Source organism: Pelmatolapia mariae, linkage group LG2 (genome assembly GCF_036321145.2).
Source record: "Pelmatolapia mariae isolate MD_Pm_ZW linkage group LG2, Pm_UMD_F_2, whole genome shotgun sequence".
In the NCBI taxonomy this organism is placed as follows: domain Eukaryota; kingdom Metazoa; phylum Chordata; class Actinopteri; order Cichliformes; family Cichlidae; genus Pelmatolapia; species Pelmatolapia mariae.
Genome location: NC_086228.1, coordinates 34,497,075 through 34,521,049, shown reverse-complemented (window position 1 = coordinate 34,521,049; position 23,975 = coordinate 34,497,075). Strand labels below are relative to the sequence as shown.

Here is a 23,975-nt window from a genome sequence, read left to right as displayed (position 1 = left end):
CGTGATATCGGTTACGACACCATAGTGTAAACAGCCATGGCTGCACTGCGCAGGCTTATCCTTTCATTCAGCTCCAAAGCAGAGACGCTCACGGCGCGGAAACCGCCTCAAACACCCTCAAAGGCGACTAAAGCGCAGAAACTTATCGCAGCGGGAGCGAGCATCACAGCCGGCGCCGCTTATTATTACTATTACTATTATTACTCCTGCCGCTCGCACGTCGGTAGGCGCCCCGGACTGAAGAGCCACGTCGAGGCTCGGCTCATGCATCTGGCGCTGCCATCAGTTTCCGCCACCGATAAGGTACGATAAAGTAAGCAGCGGCTGCTGTATGGCGACAACATTCAGCTCACTCCAATACACACACACACACACACACACACACACACACACACACACACACACAGAGGAAAGAAATTAAAAATACTCCCAGTTTATCTTCAATGAACAGCAGCAACCTGAACCCCAGCACGTGATCACCAAGACAGCCTCGTGCACGTGAAGTGACAGTTATAATTATATGTCTTTACCATAAGGAGCTATCCGCGCCCTTTGGTGCTGAAATGGCAAAAAAAGTGGTCAAAAGGCGGCCTAGATCGCGTGGCCAAGTGGCCACCATGACTGAAGGTTTTGCCTGATTGGCTTACAGTCTATGGGCCATGACTGAAGATTATTACTGTTGCGTACTACATTTAATGTTGTGTACGCACTGCTGTGTAGATTTAAGTGGTGGACAAAATAAGAGGAACACCTGACTGCATTTGTAACCAGATACTGTGCTGCACATGTATTTGTTAATATCAGAGTTTGTTCTGTGTGGTGATTTCTAAAATACTTTTCTATAATTTACTATTTTACCATTTTGTAAGTGCTCTGAGTGACTTGTAGTATAATGACATATACTGCAGTATACTTCCTCTATCTATACTCCCACGGGTCAGTTTGTCAGATGCACCTTCCTATTACCAGGTTTCACTCTTTTGCCTTCACAACTGCTTTAATTCTTCGTTTCATAAATGCAACAAGGTGGTGGAAACACTCTTCTGAGATTCTGGTCAATGTTGACATGACAGCATCACACAGTTGCTGCTGATGTGTCGGCTTCACTTCCATGATATGAGTCTCCTGTATCAGCACATCCCAAAGGTGCTCTGTTTGATTGCGATCTGGTGACTGTGGAGGCAATTTGAGTGCAGTGAACTCACTGTCATGTTCAAGAGGTCAAGACTGTGGTAATAAGGGGATGGGTATAATCAATACAATACTCAGGTAGGCTATAGTGTTTAGATTATACTTAGTTGTTACTAACGGGCCCAAAGTGTGCCAAGAAAATATGCCCTGCACCATCACACCCCACCACCAGCCTAAACTGTCGATACAAGGCAGGATGGATCATGCTTTCATGTTGTTTCTGCCAAATTGTGGCCCTACTATCCAAATGTCTCTTGAGAAATTGAGACTCATTAGACTAGGAGACTTTTTCCCCCAACCTTCTCTTGTTCAGTTTTGGTGAGCTGGTGTGAATTATAGCCTCTGTTCTTCTGCTGCTGTAGCCCATCTGTTTCAAACTTAGACATGTTGTGCATTCAGAGATGCTCTTCAGCATACCTTGGTTGTGTTGAGTTACTGTTGCCTTCCTATCAGCCTGAAGCAATCTGACCATTCTCCTCTGACCTCTGGCATCAACATGGCATTTTTGCCCAGAGAAGTGCTGCTCACTGGATATTTTCTCTTTTTCAGACCACTGGCTGTAAACCCTAGAGACGGCTGTGTGGGAAAATCCCCATCTGGCATTAAAAACCATGCCATGTTCAAAGTCACTTAAATCACCTTTCTTCCCCATTCTGGTGGTCAGTTTGGACTCCATCAGGTTTTCTTCACTGCATCTACGTGCTTAAATGGATTGAGTTGCTTCCATGTGATTGGCTGATAAGATATTTGTGTTTAAAAGAACTTGAACAGGTGTATCTAATAAAGTGGCCAGTAAGTGATCATCTTATCTAAACAGGACTGGATGTTACAATGTTTTTTAAATGTTATGTTTTCTTTGTAAATGAAACCTTTGTGGTGATTTTACTTTTCAGGCTCAACGTTGCCGTCTTTCAAAAAGCAAGGACAATTCATGGCATCTGAGCAGCTGTAAACCAGAACAACACACAAAGGAGTCATTTTAATTCTTTAAAGCTTCTTTAAACCATGAAGTAATTGCCAGAAAATTAAATCTTTTTGTGAACCTTCTGATAAAAAAAATTAAATATTAATTTGCATATATGAGTTGTAATTTGTGTCATATTTGCTACATCAGGGGGAATCACACTGATGATGTAGAAATCTAAAAAAAACCCAAAATTCATGTATCAAATATGATGCACTTGGTTTTAAAGGATTAAAACACACTCAAACTATATTTAGTAGCATTTAGACAAAGAGGACAACTGCAAAAAATAAATAAATAGATAAATTGAAATCCAAAGAAACAAGCGATTGCTGTCACTTCAGCAGATTTTTAAATGTTTCTGATTCAGGTCTCCTCCTGTTTATACCTATTCTTTTCAGCACCAATTATAAGCTTCATACACAGACTTTTGCAGCCTGGTTCTAATTGTTTAACCTGCGTGCATTGTGTCCTGTTACACAGCGCCGCAGAAATGTGTCGACAATGCTAACAAGATTTTTACAGATCATTGGGGGATGTAACCAAACTCGTAAACCATGTGTGATGTGCTCGCTTGGCTCCACGCAGCGAAAAGATTGCTTCTTTGATATCTGTGGCTAGGAGGGAGGTAAGCTCAACTGGTGTCCACATAAAGGGGGAATCCAGGGACACAGGAAACTGGACACCAGAGTTTGGCGGACATGCTGATATTTGATGAGAGGCGGGGGTGGTTAGATGGGGTTTAATGGTTAAGCAGAGGGGGGCACGCATTCCCCGGGTGTTTGCTCTGTGCCCAGTGGACCTGGCGGTGTGCCACCTGACAGAGAGATCCACTCTGTCTTCACCAGTCCGGCCTTCTGATCTGCCTGGGTTTGAGCAGTTGTAGGGACATTATCTGCTGTGCAGGGATGAAAAATAAGGCTGACATAACATGCGCCCCATTACCGAATTAAAGCATGGGCTTCTTTGTTGTGCCATGTGAGCGAGGCTTTTCGTGACAGAAAAAGCTTCCATGGATTTCATAAGAAGCATCTTTCAGACACTATAATCACTGATATGATTTGCAGTATTTCATGGCGCGTGTGTGTCTGTGTGTGTGCTTGCAGATAAGGACCTGCGGTCTGGATGATGGAGATGCCTACATGTCCTCCTATGAAAACAGATTTCGTCTGTTCAGTTCGTTGGAGTACGAGGGACAGCTCTACATGACTCCGCTGAACTTCATCGAGTCGGTCACTCTGAGCGAACCAAAGAGTGAGTCAGCTCCTGACAGCCAGCTCACAACACAGTGCCACATGTCCTTTGAAAGGAATGAAGGAATGAGTGTTGGTGCTCGGGTCAAATGGTTAGCCAGTCAATTAATCTCTTACTTATTCTACCTTATAAAATGCCAGGATTAGCTTGAAGATTGCAGTGTGGCCTTTGGGGCTATAAAGAGTGTGTTTTCCTCCTTTTTTTTACTACACGGTCAAACAATTCATAAATATTGAAAATAATCACTATCTGCTTTTAAATCTTTGCCCTTTATTGAGCCAATAGGACCTTTGGAGACCTTAGAACAAGAAACTGACAGAATTTTTTTTTTCAGTTCACCTATGTGTATTGCTTTAGCACATTGAGACAAATGGTAAAATTGAGTTTTGGTTCTTTTCTTACAGCTCAGTAAATAAAGCCACAATGTAAAATTGAATTCAGTTTATTTTATCTATATAAAATCAGTTAAACCTCTTTATATTGTAAGGTAAAGACCCTAAAATAAAACAAAGGAAACAGAGAAAACCCCAACAATCACATGACCCCCTGTGAGCAAGCACTTGGGCAACAGTGGGAAGGAAAAACTTCCTTTTAACAGGACGAAACCTTCAGCAGAACCAGGCTCAGGGAGGGCTGGCCATCTGCTGTGCCTTGTTTATAATAAACAAGCATTTTTTAAAATGATCAGACATACCAGGTTCAAATCTAGGGGTCGGGTACTCATTCCATGAAAGAATCAGCTGTTTTTCTTTTTCTTCTTTTGTAAAATAACTTTAGTATACTTAACAAAGCCACGTGAAATTGTACCTTCCTGTTATGAAAACTGTTCAGGGTTACAGGCCCTTGAACCACATATAGGTTGGCTGAAATATTTTAGCTTTTTAATTCACGTTATTCAGCCAACATTTTTGAGTCCTCAGAGCCTCTTGAATACACATCCAGGAGAGCATGATGGACAGCAAGAAATGGTATATCCTCCCAAGCCAACCCTGCTGCTTCCACCCACACCTCATCAGGTGTTTAATTAAGCCCATGCAACACCCAAACAGTCCACCATCAGCAGTGCGAGGACAGTTCAGGCTGCAGAGGGGCGTAACACTTTACTTGACTGTCATCTCTTTATCTCACGGTTTTGCGTTCCACCTTTATCAATAATCTTGTTAATTTTCATACTAATATAGCTTTTAGTGGCAACTGACTGTTACCTGGAACCTCAGGTTAGGGTTGGACCAACATTTAGCACCTGTAACTATGCTGTATTATGTTTTGCAGGGGTTCATATCGGAAAGTGCCATTCCAGAAATCAGACTTTTCAGGAGTCGGGAACTGTGGCAAAAGAATCTCATTTAGTTTCTCTGGTTAAGACTGCAGGCTGTGTGTAAAATATGGAGTTTTGCATTCAGCATCTTTTTTTTCTCCTTGGCTGATCACAAAGACAGGGTGGGGACAAGTCCTTATCATTTACTGGGATGCTAATTTTGGCCAGTGAAAAGCAGGCTTTTGAGTTCAGTGGTGTCCTAAAAGCAGGTGATAATGCTTCTGGTGAGATTACATTTGTTGTATTAAAGATTTATCTGACTTTGATTTATTTAAAGATGTCTCTGTCCCCGCGCACGAGGACCTGGTCTACCATTTACTTCACAAACACAGCAGATGCCGCATGGCCTCCGTGAGCTTTGTTGTTCTGCGAATGAATTAACTGCTTTTGTCAGCTGCCATTTGCTTAATTACATGTCCGTCGTGTTACCAGATAAATCTCCACTCCTTCATCCGATTGTTTTCAGTTACGCAATGATTTAATAGCAGTTTTAAAAAAAGCAAAAAAAAACAAAACAGGGTGTTGTTTTCCAGAATATCCTTGTTGCTGAGGGCCTGTGAAGTATCATCGGACAATTAGACACAGCTCTAAGTGCTTTCAGTCATAACACCTGCATAAAGATAGACATCTTTACCAGCAACCTTACTTTTATGGCTCATTTATGTGGTAACAAAGTCACAGGGACCCACAGAGACCAAACAACTTAGCACGGATACCATAAATGTAATGATAAGGCGGTCTTGACTTACTGTGATTGATTGTAACATTGTAACATTAGGTGTGTGGCCTCTATCGCTGCATCTAATGATGAAGGTAAACAGGACGCAGAAAGGTAGTGGCACGCTATTTGTTATTGTTGTGAAGCTGCTTAGTGTTAATTTGCTAAATTTTAATCACAGTGTTTCATGGTAGGACTGTGGCTGTAATAAAGCCATGCTTTTCTGTTCAGTGCTGCCATACATAAGATCTGCAGGATTATTAACATTACTGGTGATCGTTATTCCAGACAGAGGCTTTAAAATGTGTCGATGGAGGGTTTATGTCAATGTTATCGACACAGTTTCCCAGCCAGGTGTTTTTATGATGTGTTCTGCTTATCTTCTGCTTTATTGGCCCCTGGAATGTGTTCATGGAAACACACAGCGTATATTTCTGTCCCTGTAAACACTTGTTTTCACTTGTGCTTCCCAGTGCTGTACTCCTGACTCCACTAACTGTTGGCCTTGTTTCGTTTAGGTAGGAGAGTCTGCAAGTCCCTCACGAAAAAGGTGAGTTGAAGCCCTTGATGCTGCTTCACAGAGCCTCCTCCTTATCTGTGTAAAATCCTCTCAAATTACTGTAACACCAGCAAATACATCACACTGAAGGGCTAAGAAATGAATGTGAGATCAGGGATTTGCTTCTGTTCTTGCAGGAATTAGACAAGATGCTGGCTGATACCCCACCTGTTTGGAAAGGATCATCTAATTTGTTTAGAAATCTCCGTGAACGAGGTAAAGAACCCGCTCTGTGTGTTCCTGCTGTACACATAAATCCTTTGTGAGATTTTATTTTTTAAGCCCCTCCCATGTCTCGTTCAATGTGTGCTCTGTTGTCCATGTGCCTAATCTGGAGCAGAAAGCGTGGGTTGTAGTTTCTATCTTATCTTTCCATCAGTCTGCTAACATGTCATAGATTTATTTTTAGATAACCTTTTCATGAAGGAATGGCTCATTGATGGTACAGTACACACAACAAGGCTTGTTTGTGTCTGTAGTAAAATGCTTCAAAGGTGAAGTTATTGGAAGCTCATAAATTACATAATTATGACTGTAAGCAGCCTGTGACAAGGATCCTTGAAAAAAAAGCACTTAAAAATGCTACGAATGTTACGAAAAGATTCATAAATCCGACGACATAGAAGAGACATAAACTAGACTAAAACTCAAGACAAACTAATATAATACTAGAACTTAACGTTATCTCAATATATAAGCAAAGAAAATACAAAATAACACAAAAATGCTGGGTCACAGACCCAGCCCCCAAAAAACACAAGTACATAAATTATTTGTTTAGTTCAATTTAATTCAGTTTTATTTATACAGCGCCAAATCACAACAACAGTCACTCCAAGGCGCTTTGTATTGTAAGGTAGACCCTACAATAATACATACAGAGGAGAAACCCAACAATCATTTGACTCCCTATGAGCAAGCACTTTGGCGACAGTGGGAAGGAAAAACTCCCTTTTAACAGGAAGAAACCTCCAGCAGAACCAGGCTCAGGGAGGGGCGGAGCCATCTGCTGTGATTGGTTGGGGTGAGAGAAAGAAAACAGGATATAAAACATGCTGTGGAAGAGAGCCAGAGATTAACAACATGATTCAATGCAGAGAGGTCATGTATATATAAGGTTATATATATACACAAGTAAATATACAGTGTTAGGTGCAGGCTGTGTGCAGACAGGAATAGGACCCAAGGTGCAGACTCCGGAGACCAAAGGTGAACTCAAAACAGCTTTAATACTGAACTCAAAAAAGGGTAACATAACATTACTGGAAAAAATCAAAATAAACTTAAACCAGAGGACTAACAGAACACACAGCTAAGTAAACGGTAGAACGCGACAGAGAGCACAGGAAAACACAGGGCTTAAATACGCAGAGGGAGTAATCAGGGAATGGGCAACAGGAGGGAAACACAGCTGGGGCAAATCAGGACTAACGAGACAAAGAAGCGTAAACTGAACACACTGAGAAAAGACAGAGACCTTCAAAGTAAAACAGGAAACACAACACAGACTGAACTTACAGACACAGACTGACTGGACACGGGGATATAGCAACTAAGGATACACAGAGACGCGAACTAGACAAGGGGATACAGCTGACAGGGGAGACAGAGCAACTAGAGACGACAGAGACATAAACCATAAGACAGAACTCAAAGAAACCAAAGACTAGAAATTATAAATAATATAACAAACTCAAAACCCCTGGGTCAACGACCCAGGCCTCCTAACATACAGTACTTTGCCAAAGTCTTGATCCACAGGTTATTTCTTTATATTTTGCTTCCAAGGAGCCAGACTTTCTTCTAAATTTTTTTTACAGTGGTCATGAGCAACAGTTCTCTGCGTTTTTCTTTGGACACTGGACGCCTTTATTAGCTGAAAACTTGGAAGATTTTGGCATGGTGCACAGTGTATCCATAAAATAAAAGAAAACTTGAGAAGTGGATGAAAAAATACCCAGGCTTAAAAACTATCTTCAGCAGTTGAATAGTCTCTAATAAACTGAGACAAAACCTGAGAGATGCATCTGACCCTTCAGCTGATCCATCTACTGTTCACTGAAACCTCATCAGAAATGGTCTCAGTGGATCGATGGCTGTCAATGGCGTTCTTAAGGAAGGGAAACAGGGACAAAAGGCTGACGTACGTATGCCAAATTACACAAGAACTGGACTGATTTGAATGTTTTGGAGAGAGAGAGGTACAACAGTGAGTGTCTACAGCCAACTGTAAAACACGGTGGAGGCTCTGTCATGGTTTGAGGTGCTTTCAGCTAGTGGTGTTGGGAATCAAAACAACCTATGATGGCCTATCAGCAAGCACTTGGTGACAGTGGGAAGGAAAAACTCCCTTTTAACTCCAGCAGAACCAGACTCAGGGAGGGGCAGCCATCTGCTGACTGGTTGGATGTGATGGGAGTAAGACAAGACAAAAGACACACTGGGGATACTCCCAACACAGTAAAACCATACCTGGATAGACAAACACACAACGGAACACTATCAGTCACGAATTGGCCTCCCCGGAGCCCGGACCTCAACATTATTGAAGCAGTGCGGGACCATCTTTACAGAGACTGGAACAAAAGGTAGCCAACATCCAAAGAAGAGCTTTGAATGTTTCAGAGCTCTTCCTGAAGACTACTTAAAGAAATGAAAAGAAAGCTGCCTAAGACAGTTCAGCCTGTGTTGAAGAATAAAGGTGATCATACAAATATTCACTTTTAAGCTTGTTAGAATTGTGCAAACTCTGTTTTCGCCTTTTATACTATATTTCCCTGTATGTTTGCAAGTTTCAATAAATATTCCCATTTTGCTCACAAAATATAAAGAAATGACAGGTTGCTGAAGACTGTATTACATTTCAGACAGAGCGTCACAAATACGAAGGAGAAAAGGCAACCAAGACAGATTTTCCCTAAGTTTTCTACTTTTAGTTACAGTATGCAAAACACACAGTGGGATCCTTCACTTGTAAACCACTACACTATGAGCCACTATGCTCATTATACCATGCACAATTAAAAAGCTAAAACATGAAGAAGGTTAGAGCTTTTAAAATGTTCTGGTGTCACCTACTCAAGTGTAGTGACTTCTTGTTGGTGGCATGAATTATCAAATTTATGTGCTAAGTTTTTACATTGACAGCTCAACTGAAATCTGTCACTTTGCACTCGGCAACATTGTGACTTTCCAGTCTTCACCGTGTGCACCGCGCAGGCTCCTGAAGCTCGTAAACCGTACACATGAACACTGCACTCTGCACGTCTTTAGCCTGTATGTGCTGAAAACAGCAGACTGTGAAACTGCCGCAAACCTGAGGTCTTTGTGAGATTACACGAAGCCCAACTGAAGTTGTCAGTGTGACTCAAAGTCCCCTTTTAATGTTCCCACCTGGGCCTTCAAACTCTGAGCGCAGCAGGTCAGACGTGGCAGTGGAGCATCAGATCTCACTGTTCTGCTCTCCTCCTGTGTTGCTTTAGCTAAGTGCCAATGCTGGGATTTGGAGCTTTTAATCCTGCTGTTAAACGTTGCAGCTTTGTCAGTGAAAAAAGGACTAGATTGATCTGTGAACAAAGCGTTGCTTTTGAGAATGAGGGAGCTGTTTGAACCCAGCTGTGTCGAGACATGTCCCACTGGCCACCCCCCTGATCACCACGGACATGATGAAGCCTAAGAATGGCATTGGATTACATCTCCGGGACTGCCACTCTGTATGAAGTGTTTTTGTGGAATTCTTTGTATTGTCTAACAACATCTACTTGAGCTCAGAGGCTGAGCTTGAAGGGAGAAGGGGGGTCTCCCTCCACGAGTGAAGGTGTGTGGTATTGGTGAGACATGGCAGGAATCTTAAAAGTTTTTTTTCCCTGTCTTCAAGCTGTTTAAGCTTTAAAAGCTTTGAAGGTAGAGATCTGTTGTCATTATAGGGTCATACCTGCCAAACTGAGAGAGCTGGGTGCTTTGTTTTAGAACATTTTTAGATGATTTTATGGCTGATCCCATGCACGACTGATGATCTTCTCCCACCTTAGTTTGTGCATTTGCAAAATGATTCCAGCTCCAAGGAGAAGCATAAGATGGTAATAACTAAATCTTTCCTGACTAGTTGGGTTTTGTTCCTCTTTCTGAAAATATCTCCCTGCAGCAAACCTCGTACCTGAATTCTTTTCCCATAACATCCAGAGCAGTCACCCAGAACTATCTTAGCTCGATTCTCTATCTTCCTGAGCAAACAAAAGCTTGGGAATGCTTTCAGAGGCAGGAGGGAGAAGCCTCCTTAGTTGGTTGAGATGTCTCCTGACACTTACTCTTCTCTTTACCATGTCACACAACAAAGGGGGCTGAAGGATGCGACACAAAGCCCAAATCGGCTATTCTCAATCAGTGACAGATCACTCGAGAATGTATTACACCTTGTTACCCAAACACGATCAGAAAGCCACGGGCCTTAAATTTGTTTGGGTTTGTGTCCAGATAGGTCAGCTCAGTTGTAAAGTTCGTGTTTGTGTGAGGGGAACACCAAGCATGAAGTAAAAGGCACCTTTTAAGATGTTATCGCCAAGCACGAGGAGATTACCTGTGTCTGAAGGCGTGCTCTGTTTCTTTGGATGGATTGTTCATCTCGGCAGCATGACTTTGAACATCTGCAAACACCTTGAGCTAACTGGTTAAGTCATTTGATGCCATTTTGAGGGTGAAAAGGAACATTTAGGTTTTTGTTTCTTGGCTTGACTCTTTTCTTTTTTTTGTCTTTGTTCTAGGTGTCATCAGTTATACAGAGTACCTCTTCCTGCTCTGCATTTTAACAAGTCAGCATACCTTTGAACTGATTTACTCTGTTATCTTTAAAATTTATATTTAAAAAAAGCAATATAAAGGCGCCTGTATGACGTAATTTCATTGTGTTTGCTTCTAGAGCCCCATGCAGGCTTCAGGATTGCTTTCAACATGTTTGATGCAGATGGGAATGAAATGGTGGACAAAAGGGAGTTCTTGGTGGTATGGAAATCATCATGATTTATCAGATTTAATCACATGGATTTGATGTTTAATATATGGTATGTTCTATCCTAGCTGGAAGAAATTTTCCGTAAGAAGAAGGACAGAAAAGACATTACTGAGGATATGCAAAGACAGGAACAGCAAGTATGAGCTTAAATCCTTTTTTAGTGGCTCTAATGGTTTTTTCACCAGCCTGGATTCACCAGAAAATGCCTGAAAAGCATGCTGCATGCTGTCTGCACAAGCAATACTGTGACAAAGTTTGCAGCTTATCATATAGGAACTATTGGAGGTCTGGATTTGTTTTTTTATGCACTTATCAGACAAACATTGTGGCTTGCTGTGGGGTTAATTCAACACCTTTTCCTGTCTCTGTGCACACACTGGACACAGTCTGTCTTGCAAATCATCAGCCCAGATGGCAGCCCCTCCCTGAGTGTGTTTCCGACTGCGGTTTCTTCCTGTTAAAAGGGAGTTTTTCCTTCCCACTGTCACAGAATACTTACTCATGTTGGTGGTTGGGGTAGTAATCTGATTGTTGCAGTTTTTCCTCTATTAATGTAGTGTCTTTACCTTACAGTATAAAGGCCCTTGAGGTGCTAGTGAACTAAACTAATTGCTCAGTACTCAAGATGTGCTCATTTCTGGCTCCACACTGAAGCCCACTTTGAAGGACTCACACAAGCCAGTGGGTGAAGTCACATTTTTGACATCTCTCTCTGACATACAATCTATGGCAACAACAAGGTGGTAATTCAGTGTGTCACAAAAGCTGTTGTGAGGAAACGATAGATGCCACCACTAATTTACCTCAAGCTAAGCTATTTTTATTTAAACTGAACATGATAATGAGCTGGAGAGTTATACGCTAACGGTAGAGATAAAACTGAATGCCAAACAAGTATAGCAACAAACAGCAGCCACCGGTTTGAGTTGCAACACTAGAAAAGGGTTGCTAGCATTACTTAAGTTGGCCATTTTAACAGGGAGTTTACTATTAATGACCTCATATGGCCATTTGAGGAACTGCAGTTTTCATCCCTTCATTATTCAGTGCATTTTCGCGCTTTGACCACAAACTGGGAATTGGTGTGAACTGACAGAGCTGAAACGAAACATTATTTTTATATATTTAGCTATTTTTTATGGGCTACAACAGTTTTTTTAACTGTTTCCAACAAAGAAAAAGAGAGCTTTTAGAAATCCAACGAATGCTGCCTCCTTAGAGCAGAACATAGTTTGCAGCTAAAGAGCCATATTGTCCCTGAGGAGTTGGTGGAGGCCAAAATCAGAGCTGAAAGGAGAATGAACGATTGATTTATATTCAGAAACCTCCAATGAAATGTTGTCAGTCTTCTTCTCATATGAACTTAATAAACTGTTGAGACGGTGTGTTTACTGCCTGCTCTGTTTCCCACATTAGAGCCAAAAAAAGAAAAGAAGTAATGCAGATTTAAAGACATCAGTCTGAATCTCAACATTGAGGTCAGATGAGACTGTGTGGGTCTGTGCTCGCTTGAGACACTTGCAGTAATCCTAGAGAGAACACTCGCTGCACAGAGGTGACGGTGGTTATACAGGGTAAAACATGCCTAAGGCTTTCATCTCTTTGGAGTTGTCTTACACTGCATGCAGGTGGATGTAAACAGGGCGAGCTCAATAGAGCGATAAGAGCGACTCTTTGAGGTCTTATCTCATAAGAACGCAGCATAGAGGAGCTTATTCTGCTGGGACAAACGTTAGCATCTCTGGACGGCCTTGAATTAAAATTGCGCCCGTATAACTATCAAAAAGATCATTAGAATGGATTCTCTAGATCAGGATGGGCTGGCTGTGCATGCGTTTATAAGGCTTAACAGTAATTTGGGACCATTGTCAGATACGCTGTCTCAACTTGATGTCTTTTCCAGCTGTCTTCCTGTTTTAAAATACATTGTGAATTATAAGCTCGCACTCTGCACTAATTCACCTGCTGTCTTTTTTCTTTTGCATTTCAGAGCCTGCAGCTTTACGGAAATCACAAATCCCAGGCTCGCAGCGTATGTAGCCTGTAAACAGTGCCGCTTCTTGCACGCTTTCTGGAATGTGGTCTCCTTAACCTGAGTTATCATAGGAAATATACATGTTTCTGAGGGGCTGACACCACCCGTATTTGCCCGAGATAACCTCACTTCACATTCAGTGAAATCCGAAATACCTCACTCTGTGCTTTAGCATTATCTCATATTTGTGTGTGTGGCAAAAGCAGGAGGGGTGCAGCTCAGATGATTTATGTACTCGCCTTTTGTCAGTGTTGGGCAAGAGATTTCACTTCAAAAAGCTCTTACCTGAAGACTGACACCGTTTTTGCCCGGACCCACATGTTTTATTTTTACAGTTTCTTGAGGAGTGGCTCAGGTTACCTTTAGAGGTGGGTTTGACCATGAAGATGCCAGTCAGACGGGAGCAGCAGAAGCACTGTGAAAGCCGCTCTGCAAACACGTAGGAGAGCCTGCAGCTAACACAGAGCGCTGTTTGAACACTTTACCTGTAGGTGTGTCTTCTTCTTCTTCTTTCTTTTTTGTGTGTTTTGATTCCCTCTGCTTTACTGTAGGTATCTTTCCTGCACAGAGTTCAAAAGTCAAACCTTTTCAATAAGACATAACAGGCACGTCTTGAGTGCTGCGGTTGGGCTTTCCCCAGCATATTCTAATTACAAGTGTTTCAGGGTCTTTTCATGGGATGAGATGGGAACAGCGGCGAGCATTAAAGAGCTGTTCCGTAATTAGCTGCGGGATCATGCCGTAAATCTCCCTCTCTGCTAAGAAGCACTGAGGCGTAGAGGAAGAGCTGTTTTATCAGCTGTCTCGCTTTCTCCCTCGGGCCTGAGAGATGAAAAAAAGAACTGAATAAGATAAATAAATATTATGAAATGAAGCAAGCCACACTTAAGAACACGTGTCAGCAGCAGCTGGCTGCTTCTGGTTGGTTTTTGCGATACTTTTGTTTTTCAGGGAGGTGATGTCGGGACTTGAGAGGCCTTGAGGCTCAAGAAATGATGGGTTGAAATAATAAACAATGAGAATGAGAGGGGACCAACATCTTTTGGTTCATAAGTGGGAGTTACATTTGTTTTTCTTCACTAAACGGAAGACTGGTTTCCTGTGATCTTTTTTTATTTTTTTATTGCACATCAGTAAGGAGAAAATGTTTTCTGGAGCAGCTGTAGTAGCTCCGCGGCAGCTGGGAGAGCTAAGGAAGGAGTGTAAACTGTAATAATGGTAATTATCCGTTAATCAAAGATCTAAGCAGCCCGAGCTCGTTGAGAAAAATACAGCAGAGTAGCTTCCAGTAAGCATCGAGCAGTGGATGTGACGTGGGGCAAAAAAACACTACAGTTCTGGAGATGGAAGGCGTTTGATTGCCTGCATTTACTTTGCAGTGTTGCATCAAACGATGACATATTGTCGGATTCAGTTTCAGCGCTGACCCGGCATGAATCCTCCTCCAGGTCTTACACCTCGCATGCTTTGGACATGTGTTAGCCACGTTGGCTCGACATCCCTGCCAAGAGGCTGCATGCATCGCTGCAGCGCAGGCTCATGTCAGGGCCGATCAGCCTCTCGGATACGCAGGTGTCAGCCCCGCGCTGTTTCTGCATGTGTCTGTCCCCGTTGTCTCTGTGGGTATTCAGCTCACCTGTCTGTCTGTCTTTTTTTTGTACGCCTGCCCAGTTCCCCATCTCGCTCTGTTTCCTCGATCCTCCCGCCTGTAACGCCGTGTACTGTCTGAGTCTGTGTATCCACCTTCCGTTCCCCTTCTCTTGGTGACACGAACCAGATGTGTTATGTCTTCTAACAGCTGTGCTTCGATTGCTACCACAGGTTCTAAAAAAAGACGGTCAGCATGTGGCTACCCGAGGCATGTGGGACGTTCTCAGACGTGGCACGAGTCAAGTTCTGTTTTGTGATCTCACCGAGGTAGCCGGGCACTTTTTTAAGCTGCTTTTTTGCTAAATAATCACAAAAACGATACTGTGCATCATCTCAGTTTCCTCGTGCTTCTGCTGGAATCTGACAATAATGTGTTAGGGAGCGCAGCAGAGCGCGCTCTCGATTTACGCATCTGTCTGATCAGTGGTGTGAATTTTTTAAATGGCGGGTCGACAGGAAGAAGCGTGGCATGGCTGATGGTTCTGTTGCATGGCACACGTTTGTTAAAAAGGAGAATTAATTAATTCTGAGTCGAGCTGAATCTGGAACATTCAAAAGCTGATCCTGACAGCTGGATGGGAAGTTTTGTTGAAACTTTGTTTCTGCTTTAATGGATGCAGTAATCAGTGGGATTTGTTGCATTGTGTGGTTTTGCAGTCTGTAGCTAAATCTGTGTGTTAATGCTGTGAACTTTTGTTCCCTCTCATAGAACGTGGACGAAAAATCGGAGACCACACTCTTGGTGCATTTCTTTGGGAAAAAAGGCAAAGCTGAGTTGAAATTTGAGGATTTTTACAAGTGAGTCGAGAAACCCGTTGCTTGCTCTGTGATTAATGACGATGTCCCTGAAAAAAAAATCATTATCTGACGCTATTATACGGCCATTAATCATTTTCATACCGTACCGTACTAACCCACCGACAGTTAGTGGTTTTGTTATTGACTATGTTAAGTATTCCTTTGTACCAAGCTTCTGGCGATGGCGTTTCCTGTCAGCAGCTGTCGTCTGTCTCACTCCTTCAGGTTCATGGACAACCTGCAGACAGAGGTGCTTGAGATAGAGTTCCTCTCCTACTCCAAAGGCATGCCCACCATCGGCGAGGAAGATTTTGCTCAGATCCTCCTTCGCTACACCAATGTCGAGGATGTTAGCGGATATTTGGAGAACATGCGTCACAGTATACCAGATGAAAAGGTGCGCTTTTACCTTCAATTTCCCTTTGTCAACATTACCTCAAAGAACAAGGTTTAACCTGCAGTATAATATAATCCAATACCACCAGTATACTCGCAAAGTATCCCCCTACTTCCTAACAATGAATTTAAGAAGTGCATCTGTATTTTCATCATGGCCTGTATGAATGAAAACTCTAATGTCACTCGAAGTTTAAAGTGTTGCACCTTTAAAAAATAAAATAAAATACCATATTCACGTGTCCATGCCCTTCATCATGATGAAGGCCATGGTCTTCATTATGCTTTCACTAAACCTTTAACCTTCATTTAGTTGGAAGAGTTGAGTTATATGCATGTCATAGTCAGTACAATTGTTATGAAGGGGTAAATATACGGTGGCCCTGAGAGGTCAAACGCACTGCAGCCCGAGAAAACACCAGCAAAAGCACTGAAAAGCCAACAAAACACCGAAACAATAAAGAATGTTTTTATAAAACCTTGGTTGGACAATAACGTGACGGAACAGCTGCAGAAGTGACACGGCTAATGGCAAACATGCATCTACAGTATCGTATGAATCCGCTGCTTCTGTTAAGTGTGTCTCAGTGCAGCCCTTCTGATGTTCCGGTTTCTATCACTTCCGTAGCTGTTGCGTCACGTTAATGTGTCGCCAAAAACACAAAACTGTTGTGTTTTGTGTGCTTTTTTAACATTTTGTCTATTTGCTTGTGTTTTCTTAAATTGCCTGGCTGCTGTAGTTTAGCTATAGTGACCAAATAATTTTTGCAGCAGGTTGTATACATTGTCCCCCCTGCTGTATAGATGCCCACAGGGAAGTACAGTTTTTGGCAACTGTGCATTGACTGTTTTTCTGCAGCTGCAGCTCAGAATTTCTGCATTTCGCTGCATGCTTTCTGTAATTAGCTGCTGAGTATAAGAAAAGAGGATTGACATTTGTTTGTGCTAAACTTTAGCTTGAAGATGGTTAGTTTAATTCGACTCAGTTTGGACTTAAGTATGCATGGGAATGATATCGCCCCTATAGTCCAGTATACTCTCTATCCTAAATGGAAGATATGTGTTGCTGCTAATTGGCAAACTACTACATCAGACAAGATAAGACCTTGTAAAGCCACAAAATATTGTGGCCGTCCTGTTAAATTCCCAAAATGAAAGAATTCCCACTTCTGTGTGGCCCGAATAAAACACAAAGCTTCAAAATTGCTAAACCCCAATAAAAACAACTGCAAAAGTCATAACACTACATCAGTCCAGCAGTCGGAGGGGATTTCCAAAAGCTATGCAGCCTTTTCACCAGATGCTCTGTAGAATCACGATTCTTCTACAAACACAAAGTTTGGATCCTCGCGTGGTGATGTGTGGCTTTAATCCCGAAGTAGTCTGCGAAGATATTGGTTTACATGAACATGGAAGCATTTCACCCATCTCTTCCTTTTAATGCCGCTCTGTGAATTAGCTGTTGAGTGAAACAGCCTCATTTTGGCTTGAATTTGTTTTTCCTCTTGGCACGCTGACCCGCATGAGAAGGTGCCAGCAGCTCCTCAGCCAACTGGAGTAGCCTGTTGCTAGATCTCCATTGATAATCAAGTGGGTCTCGTCATTACGCTGAGAGATATTTTATGGCTCTCACATTGTTAAAACAGCAAAGCATCACAGATTAGTCATTACTCCATTTGTTCGGCTGTGTGTGTTGTCTGTTTGGCTGGGCCCCCGGCGAGAGAAGCAGCTAGTAGCCGCAGGATGGTTGAGTGGACATCAATGGGCTCGGTGTTATAGTCATCAGCCAAGCCTGAGATGTTTGGGGATTCATCACTTTTGTTTTTGTTTATTCAAGTATCAGGTTAATCTGCTTTAGAAAAGTCTGCAAACGGCCTGACCTCTTCCCAAAAGCGACGATCCTCCCCCCCTTCCTCACCCGCTGCTGACAGCTCAGCGTGTCCATACTGCACAGGGAAAATCCAGCAATGTATACTTTGTCTGTTTGGGTGTGTTATCTATCTGATGACTCCAAGGTCCCACACACACTAAAGGATTCCCCACAAGATGAAAGAAAGCAGATTATGCATTGTGTGAATTTTAGCACACGGTGCCGGAGTGTTGACACATGTGTCTCGTTTGCTTTACGTGTCTCGGCGGTATCGTGTCCGTGAATAAAAGCTTTGCTTTTTTTATTTGGTTATTATTCCTGTGCAGGGAATCACCTTTGAGGAGTTTCGGTCCTTCTTCCAATTCCTTAACAACCTGGAGGATTTTACCATCGCCATGCAAATGTACAACTTTGCCAGCCGCTCAATTGGGCAAGGTAACGTCTCACATTGTGGATGCATGGACAGAAGGTGTTTTTAAAGTGATTTTAGTTTTATTTTGTGTCTCTGACTTCTTGTTGTCTGTCTCTGACTCATGGGGGAAAACCGAAAACACAACTTCTAAACTTCTATAGAAAGGACCAACCATTTCGTAGTCTACCTGGACTAATTATAAAGAGTTTTAAGTCGAGAAAAATCCATCCATCCATTCTCTTCCGCTTAACTTTTTTCAGGCTTGCGGGAGGACTGAAGCCTATCCCAGCTGTCTCAGGGCGAGAGGCAGGGTACACCCTGGACAGGTCACCAGTCTGTCGCATGATGTCGAAATCTGTGATATAACTACAGTTTATGATCATTCCAACTCTAATGTTCAATTTCTTTATGTTTGAAAAAAAAGAGACAAAAAGTGCAGAGTTTAAACCTCTCCTTAGCATCATTGCTGTTAACAGATCTGAAAAAACTCTCACTATCATCCAGCTATAGCCCAAAAAAGTAAATCCACACCTGAACACTGAATCTACATGTGAGTGTACTAACAGCTTAGAACTGCTCAAGCAGCCTCCAGTGCAGGAGGATACCTGCCTGCAGGGATTTGCTCCCATGCAGCTACAAGAGTGTTTTGTGAGGCTGGTCAGAGATGATGGGCTCGATGACCTTTGACTCATAGGTGACTTTGGCTGAAGTGTTCAGCCTGCGCTTTAGCTGCTCCTGTCTAAAATGTGATTAGATGCTTTGTGTAGAACTCGAGTCTTAAATCCATTTGATTAAAAAAGAAGTATATTTATTTGTTGCACAGAGTGTCGTAAATTCCTCCACCAGTCTGAGTAGTGCTCTTCATGAATAAATTAACCTCTCTGACTTTCATTTAAAAGCTTTAATATTTATAATAACGTTCCTTTGATCAACCACAGCATTAGATACACCAGCCTAATATGGTGATGGTGCCACCAAAACAGCTTGGAGCCACTCAGGGCATAAATAAGGCCTTCTGAGGGTGCCTCGTGTCCTTGGTCTGACATATCGCACAGATGCTTAGTTGGACTGAGATCCGGGGAATCATGGAGCGTGGCAGGACTGCAGCAATGTTTAGGTGGATGGTATCAAAGTACGAGCCACATAATTGCGAGGATCCAAAGCTTTCCAGCTAAGATGTTTGATACTGTTAACATTGATAATACACATGTGATAATGTGTCACCTGCAGAGGAATTTACCAGAGCGGTGTACGTGGCCACTGGCATCAAACTGACCCCCCACTTGGTCAGCACTGTCTTCAGGATCTTCGACGAGGACCACGACAATAAGCTCAGCCACAGGGAGTTTGTTGGCGTCATGAAGGACCGGCTGCACCGCGGTGCTGGGGTAGGACAGCTGAGGGCTTTTATGCATTATTGATCTATTTTCTGCTTCTTTTTTTTTTCTTTAACTCTCTCTGTCAGTGCAAATGGGCTCAAAGGTGAGCACATAAATCAGAGTCAAACAGGAAAATACGGTTTAATTAAGAACTCAAATATGCATGTTTACATTCAGCGGTACTTTAAAGAATTTCCTCTACTTGATCAGCTTCTAGTAACAAAATCATCATGTGTTCTGCTTAAGTAAAGGCTGATTTTGTGCCATTTTTCTTTAGCTTGCAGTATCCTTAGATACACCACATAGTCATGTTTAAATTACACTCCTGCTACATTTTGTCACTGAAACACAACTCACTGATGAGTTAAAGATTTGAGCTTTATATGGCACTATACTGCCATCTAGTGGCTTCTCTTCAAATCAAACTGACTTTCTTTCTCTTTCTTTCCCCTTCGCACATAATTCACAGGGCGTCCGAGTGGAGGAAAAGTTTGTCTCTTTCAAATCCTGCATGAAGAAGGAGCTTTCAGGCAAATAGGTAAAAGCTTTTTGCACGGTGTCAGCGTTCACTGACGAATGAGACAAAATACAAAGAATTAAAAACTGCACTACAGCAGCACACAGTCTTTGGAGATGTGTTTGAAGCCCACACTGTCCTCGTCGGAAGCATTAAGTTTCACTGTAATATTAACGCCTGAACAACTGCCACCAGATACCGGCTTAGGCCTGCATACATGAGCAGTGAGCAGTGCAGTTTAAAGCTGTATACATGTTTCAAAGGAACCTCGCAGGAGAGGGCATAATAATCTGATCTCTGATTTAAAAAAAAAAGAAAAAGGAAGGAAGAAAAGGAGGGAAGAAACTAAAGGAAGGAAGGAACAGTGGTGAACCGCTGGCAGGGTCATGGACAGGCAATGCTGACTGATGCAAACGGGGAGTGAAGGCTGGCCCGCATGATCCGATCCAGCAGGCGAGCTCATGTAGCTCAAACTGCTGGAAACTTAATGCTGGTTCTGACAGAAAGGTGTCAGAATACACAGAGCATCACAGTTTGTTGGGTATGGAAACGCTTCTATAGGAATAAGGTGAGCTGGTGAAGGCACTGTTAGGTTGTGGGTAATGTTCTGCTGGAATGGTTTGAGGAGCACAACAATGAGTTTGAGGGGTTGACTTGGCCTCCAAATTCCCCACATCTCAATGCATCTGTGAGAAGTGCTGGACAGACAAGTCTGACACATGGAGCGCCCACCTCTCAACTTACAGGACTGAAAGGATCTGTTGCTAACATCCTGGTGCCAGATACCACAGCACACCTTCAAGGGTCTAGTGGAGCCCGTGCCTCGATGGGTCAGGGCTGTTTTGGCAGCAAAAGGGGCACAAACACGATATTAGGCAGCTGGGCACAGTGTTGTGCTCAATAGGTGTACAGAGCCTGTGCTAAAAATTTACATCTGACTTCAAAAGACCTTGATTTTTTTTTCTTCTCTACATACTTGCAGGACTGCTGCTTCACTGAGCTCCATGACCTTTTTTAAGAGAAGGTTTTTGTTCCTCAGAGGGAAATACTGAATTGTCTTAATGCTCCCTTTATGCAATTTGGTTTCATGGGTCCTTTTTTTTCTTCTCTCTGTTTTGTCAGCAGGTGCAGGTCCCAGCACCAGTGCATGTCTTACAGTGTGGATCAGCAGCCTCTCCTCTCTGCGACGACAGAAGGGTTAATGCACACTGCAGCACATTATTGCTCTATCTTAGAAGCTTTGAAATAAACAGGATGTGGCATGAAGAGGATGTGGTCAGCCAAATGCAAGAGGCATTGTAAGCGGTCAAATGAACACAGTGACCTGCTACTTAACACCCAGCGTTACAGGACTCTGCAAGTCTAACTATATGCTTTTGCTATTTATTGTTGCTGACTCTTATTTATTTATTTAAAAAAGAAAAATCAGGGTTTTCTTATTAATGCTTAAGTATTTTTTTCGGTCACTCGTTCTGTCCTGAGCCTGATATGCCTGCATACTTGGTCCTTTTGTGGTCTCTGCAGCCCCCCTGAACAGATCAGCTTCCCCTCCTCCTCTCGCTCGCCCCCAAAGCTCTGCAGCTAAAACCCTCCAGGATCCTCCAGAGAGGCAGCAGGCCCGAACACACTCACTGTGGCTTTTCCCCCCGTTTGACTACAGGCAGCTAACAGTGTTAATCATTTCTTGGCTGGTGCAGAGAAGTGCTTTCACACCACTTGCAGGGATGACCTCTGTATAAACGTATGCAAAATATTAAAGCCATATGTTTGTTTCACTCCTGAGCTTTAATATAAATGGAGTTACAGAAACTAAATGTACTGTTCCTTTAACTTCCACTTATTGTAATGAGTTCTTAAGCAATGTCATGCTTTGGGTAGAGCTGTGCTGAGGAAAAAAAAAGTTACATGCTTTAATATTAACCAGACTAATGTGTTTGCATTTCATACTACTCTCTGTTTAAATGTTGGAATAGCTGAGCTACCTCTTTACTTCGACTGTTACACCGACATGCACGTCACCCACGTGATCACTGTTTTCACGCCTGTAAGCGAATAAACCGCTCTCGGCTGAGCGTCCTCTCAACAAACTGCTGTTTCTTTCTCCTCTCTGTGATTACAGTGGACTGGTGGCAGCGCCACACTAGATAAAATTAGCTGTTTTAATCTCAACCTGAAGGCAAATCATTAACGGTATTAATCATTGGGAACTTGGGGCTGTGTGGGTGTTCAAGACTCTAATCAGGGGCTTTTTTTTAATCTTTAAATGATTAATTCAGGAGGGTAATAATTTACAGTCTCGTGCTCTAATCCTGCACTTACTGAAGTTACATGAAAGGTAGTGTCGTTTCAGTGATCACACATTCATTCTTAGCTATTCAACTGTACTTTGCATTCCAGCCTGTTTTGATGAGGGCTTCGCTTTTCCTTCACTTTCATGTGAGCAATCAAGTTCATATAAACAGATATTGTGCCATCTGAAAAGGTCTGTTTAGTGGTGCTTCAGCAACTTCAAAGAACTGCACCAAGTTGGGAGACTATAAACATTAAAGAAGGAATCTCTCTTACTGAAACAACACATGTTTAAGACTTAAAGACACTGGATCCCGGGTCACAAGCACAATCCCCTCCTTTATCATCTCAGATTTTAAAAAGGCTCATCCGAGCCGCTGGAACCATCACACGACTGTTTCCACAGGCTGAGGAGCATCACTTATCCAAGTGTATTGGTCTGAATCCGTGTGGAAATGTAACCGACGCCTGCTGTTGTGTCACGTTGTGGCTTCACTGAAAGCTTCAGGTCATCTGCGCTGCCCTCCAGCACCGTCTCTTCAATCAGTTTAATTTCCCTCCATTTAACAGGGCTGTACTTCCCAAAGTAACACACATACATGAGGATATTTTCACTTTATCGTCAGATAAAACCTTACATCAGCTATTCTCATGTAAACTCACGTATTCATGATCACAATTAAGCTTTGCACAACAGGGCTCTCAATAATGCACGTAGCAAATAATAATAATACACATGTGTAATATATTAATTATTAAAATAAATACTTTTGAAAACTGGTTGAAAAGTGAGCCATAATGATCTGGATTGATTGACTTGTTTGATTTTGGTCCGTGTACCCAAACACTGTGAGGCACACGAGGGGAGAGTCCATTTCTTTAAATATATTGTTTCACACCTAGAATGAGCAGAAGACCTTTAAGTGCTTATTGTTCTATTATTTATTCTATTATAGTTATATTTACAATTATGATTCATTTGTGGCACACATTAAGTGTAGGTTGAAGTCCTTTCTGAAGAAATTTGAATACATTTTCTGTGCTTTGGTACATTTTACACGCACCAATTTGCAACGTTTGCAAAGTTCAACACAAAAATTAGGGGATAACCAGCTTATACTGGAATATAATACAGCGAAGCTCCCGGTGATTCTGTGGTGCTTTCAAATAATTATTTTCATTGTTTATCATACTGTGTTATCTTTGCTGAGTCTTTCGCACTTCTGTCCTTTTTTCTGTTTGCTAACTTCCTCTTCTTACATTACTCTATGAGTGCAGGCTGTATTATAGAGCATCCTGACTGGGTATGCCATTGGGATGCAGGATGTTACTGTGCAGAGTTTTGGCGTGCTCTCTCTCAGCCTTCACTCCGAAGATTAAGAAGCTTTAGACCTGCAAAGGTTTGTGGTGTCATGCCCTGGCCCTAACCATGCAACATCAACTTTTGAAAAGACATGGCTGCACAAGGATGCTAAATGGATAAACAACTTGCCTTCAGGGTTGCCCTTGTTGAATGAGGGAGAAAAGATGCCACAGTAACAGCCTGCATCTCAAAGGCATACTGTGTCAGGGTACTCTATAAAACAGCCTGCTCCTCTATACTAATGTTTCTTTCAA

General features: G+C 42.4%; 1 protein-coding gene across 2 annotated transcripts; it reads left to right on the top strand.

Moving 5' to 3' along the window:
• On the top strand, positions 1-22,277 carry micu3b (mitochondrial calcium uptake family, member 3b). 2 transcript variants are annotated; one of them, XM_063499415.1, is made up of 15 exons: positions 1-303; positions 3,262-3,409; positions 5,964-5,995; positions 6,142-6,220; positions 10,765-10,812; positions 10,920-11,002; positions 11,078-11,149; positions 13,003-13,044; positions 14,869-14,964; positions 15,407-15,495; positions 15,721-15,892; positions 18,088-18,196; positions 19,404-19,561; positions 20,022-20,090; positions 21,195-22,277. In XM_063499415.1, the coding sequence occupies exons 1-14, from the start codon at positions 37-39 to the stop codon at positions 20,088-20,090; spliced, it is 1,464 nt and encodes a 487-aa protein (XP_063355485.1). In that variant the 5' UTR covers positions 1-36; the 3' UTR covers positions 21,195-22,277. The 2 variants fall into 2 exon arrangements, with proteins under 2 accessions (XP_063355485.1, XP_063355478.1); XM_063499408.1 differs by having other exon boundaries at positions 2-303; positions 21,192-22,277.
• The last annotated feature ends 1,698 nt before the right edge of the window (positions 22,278-23,975 follow it).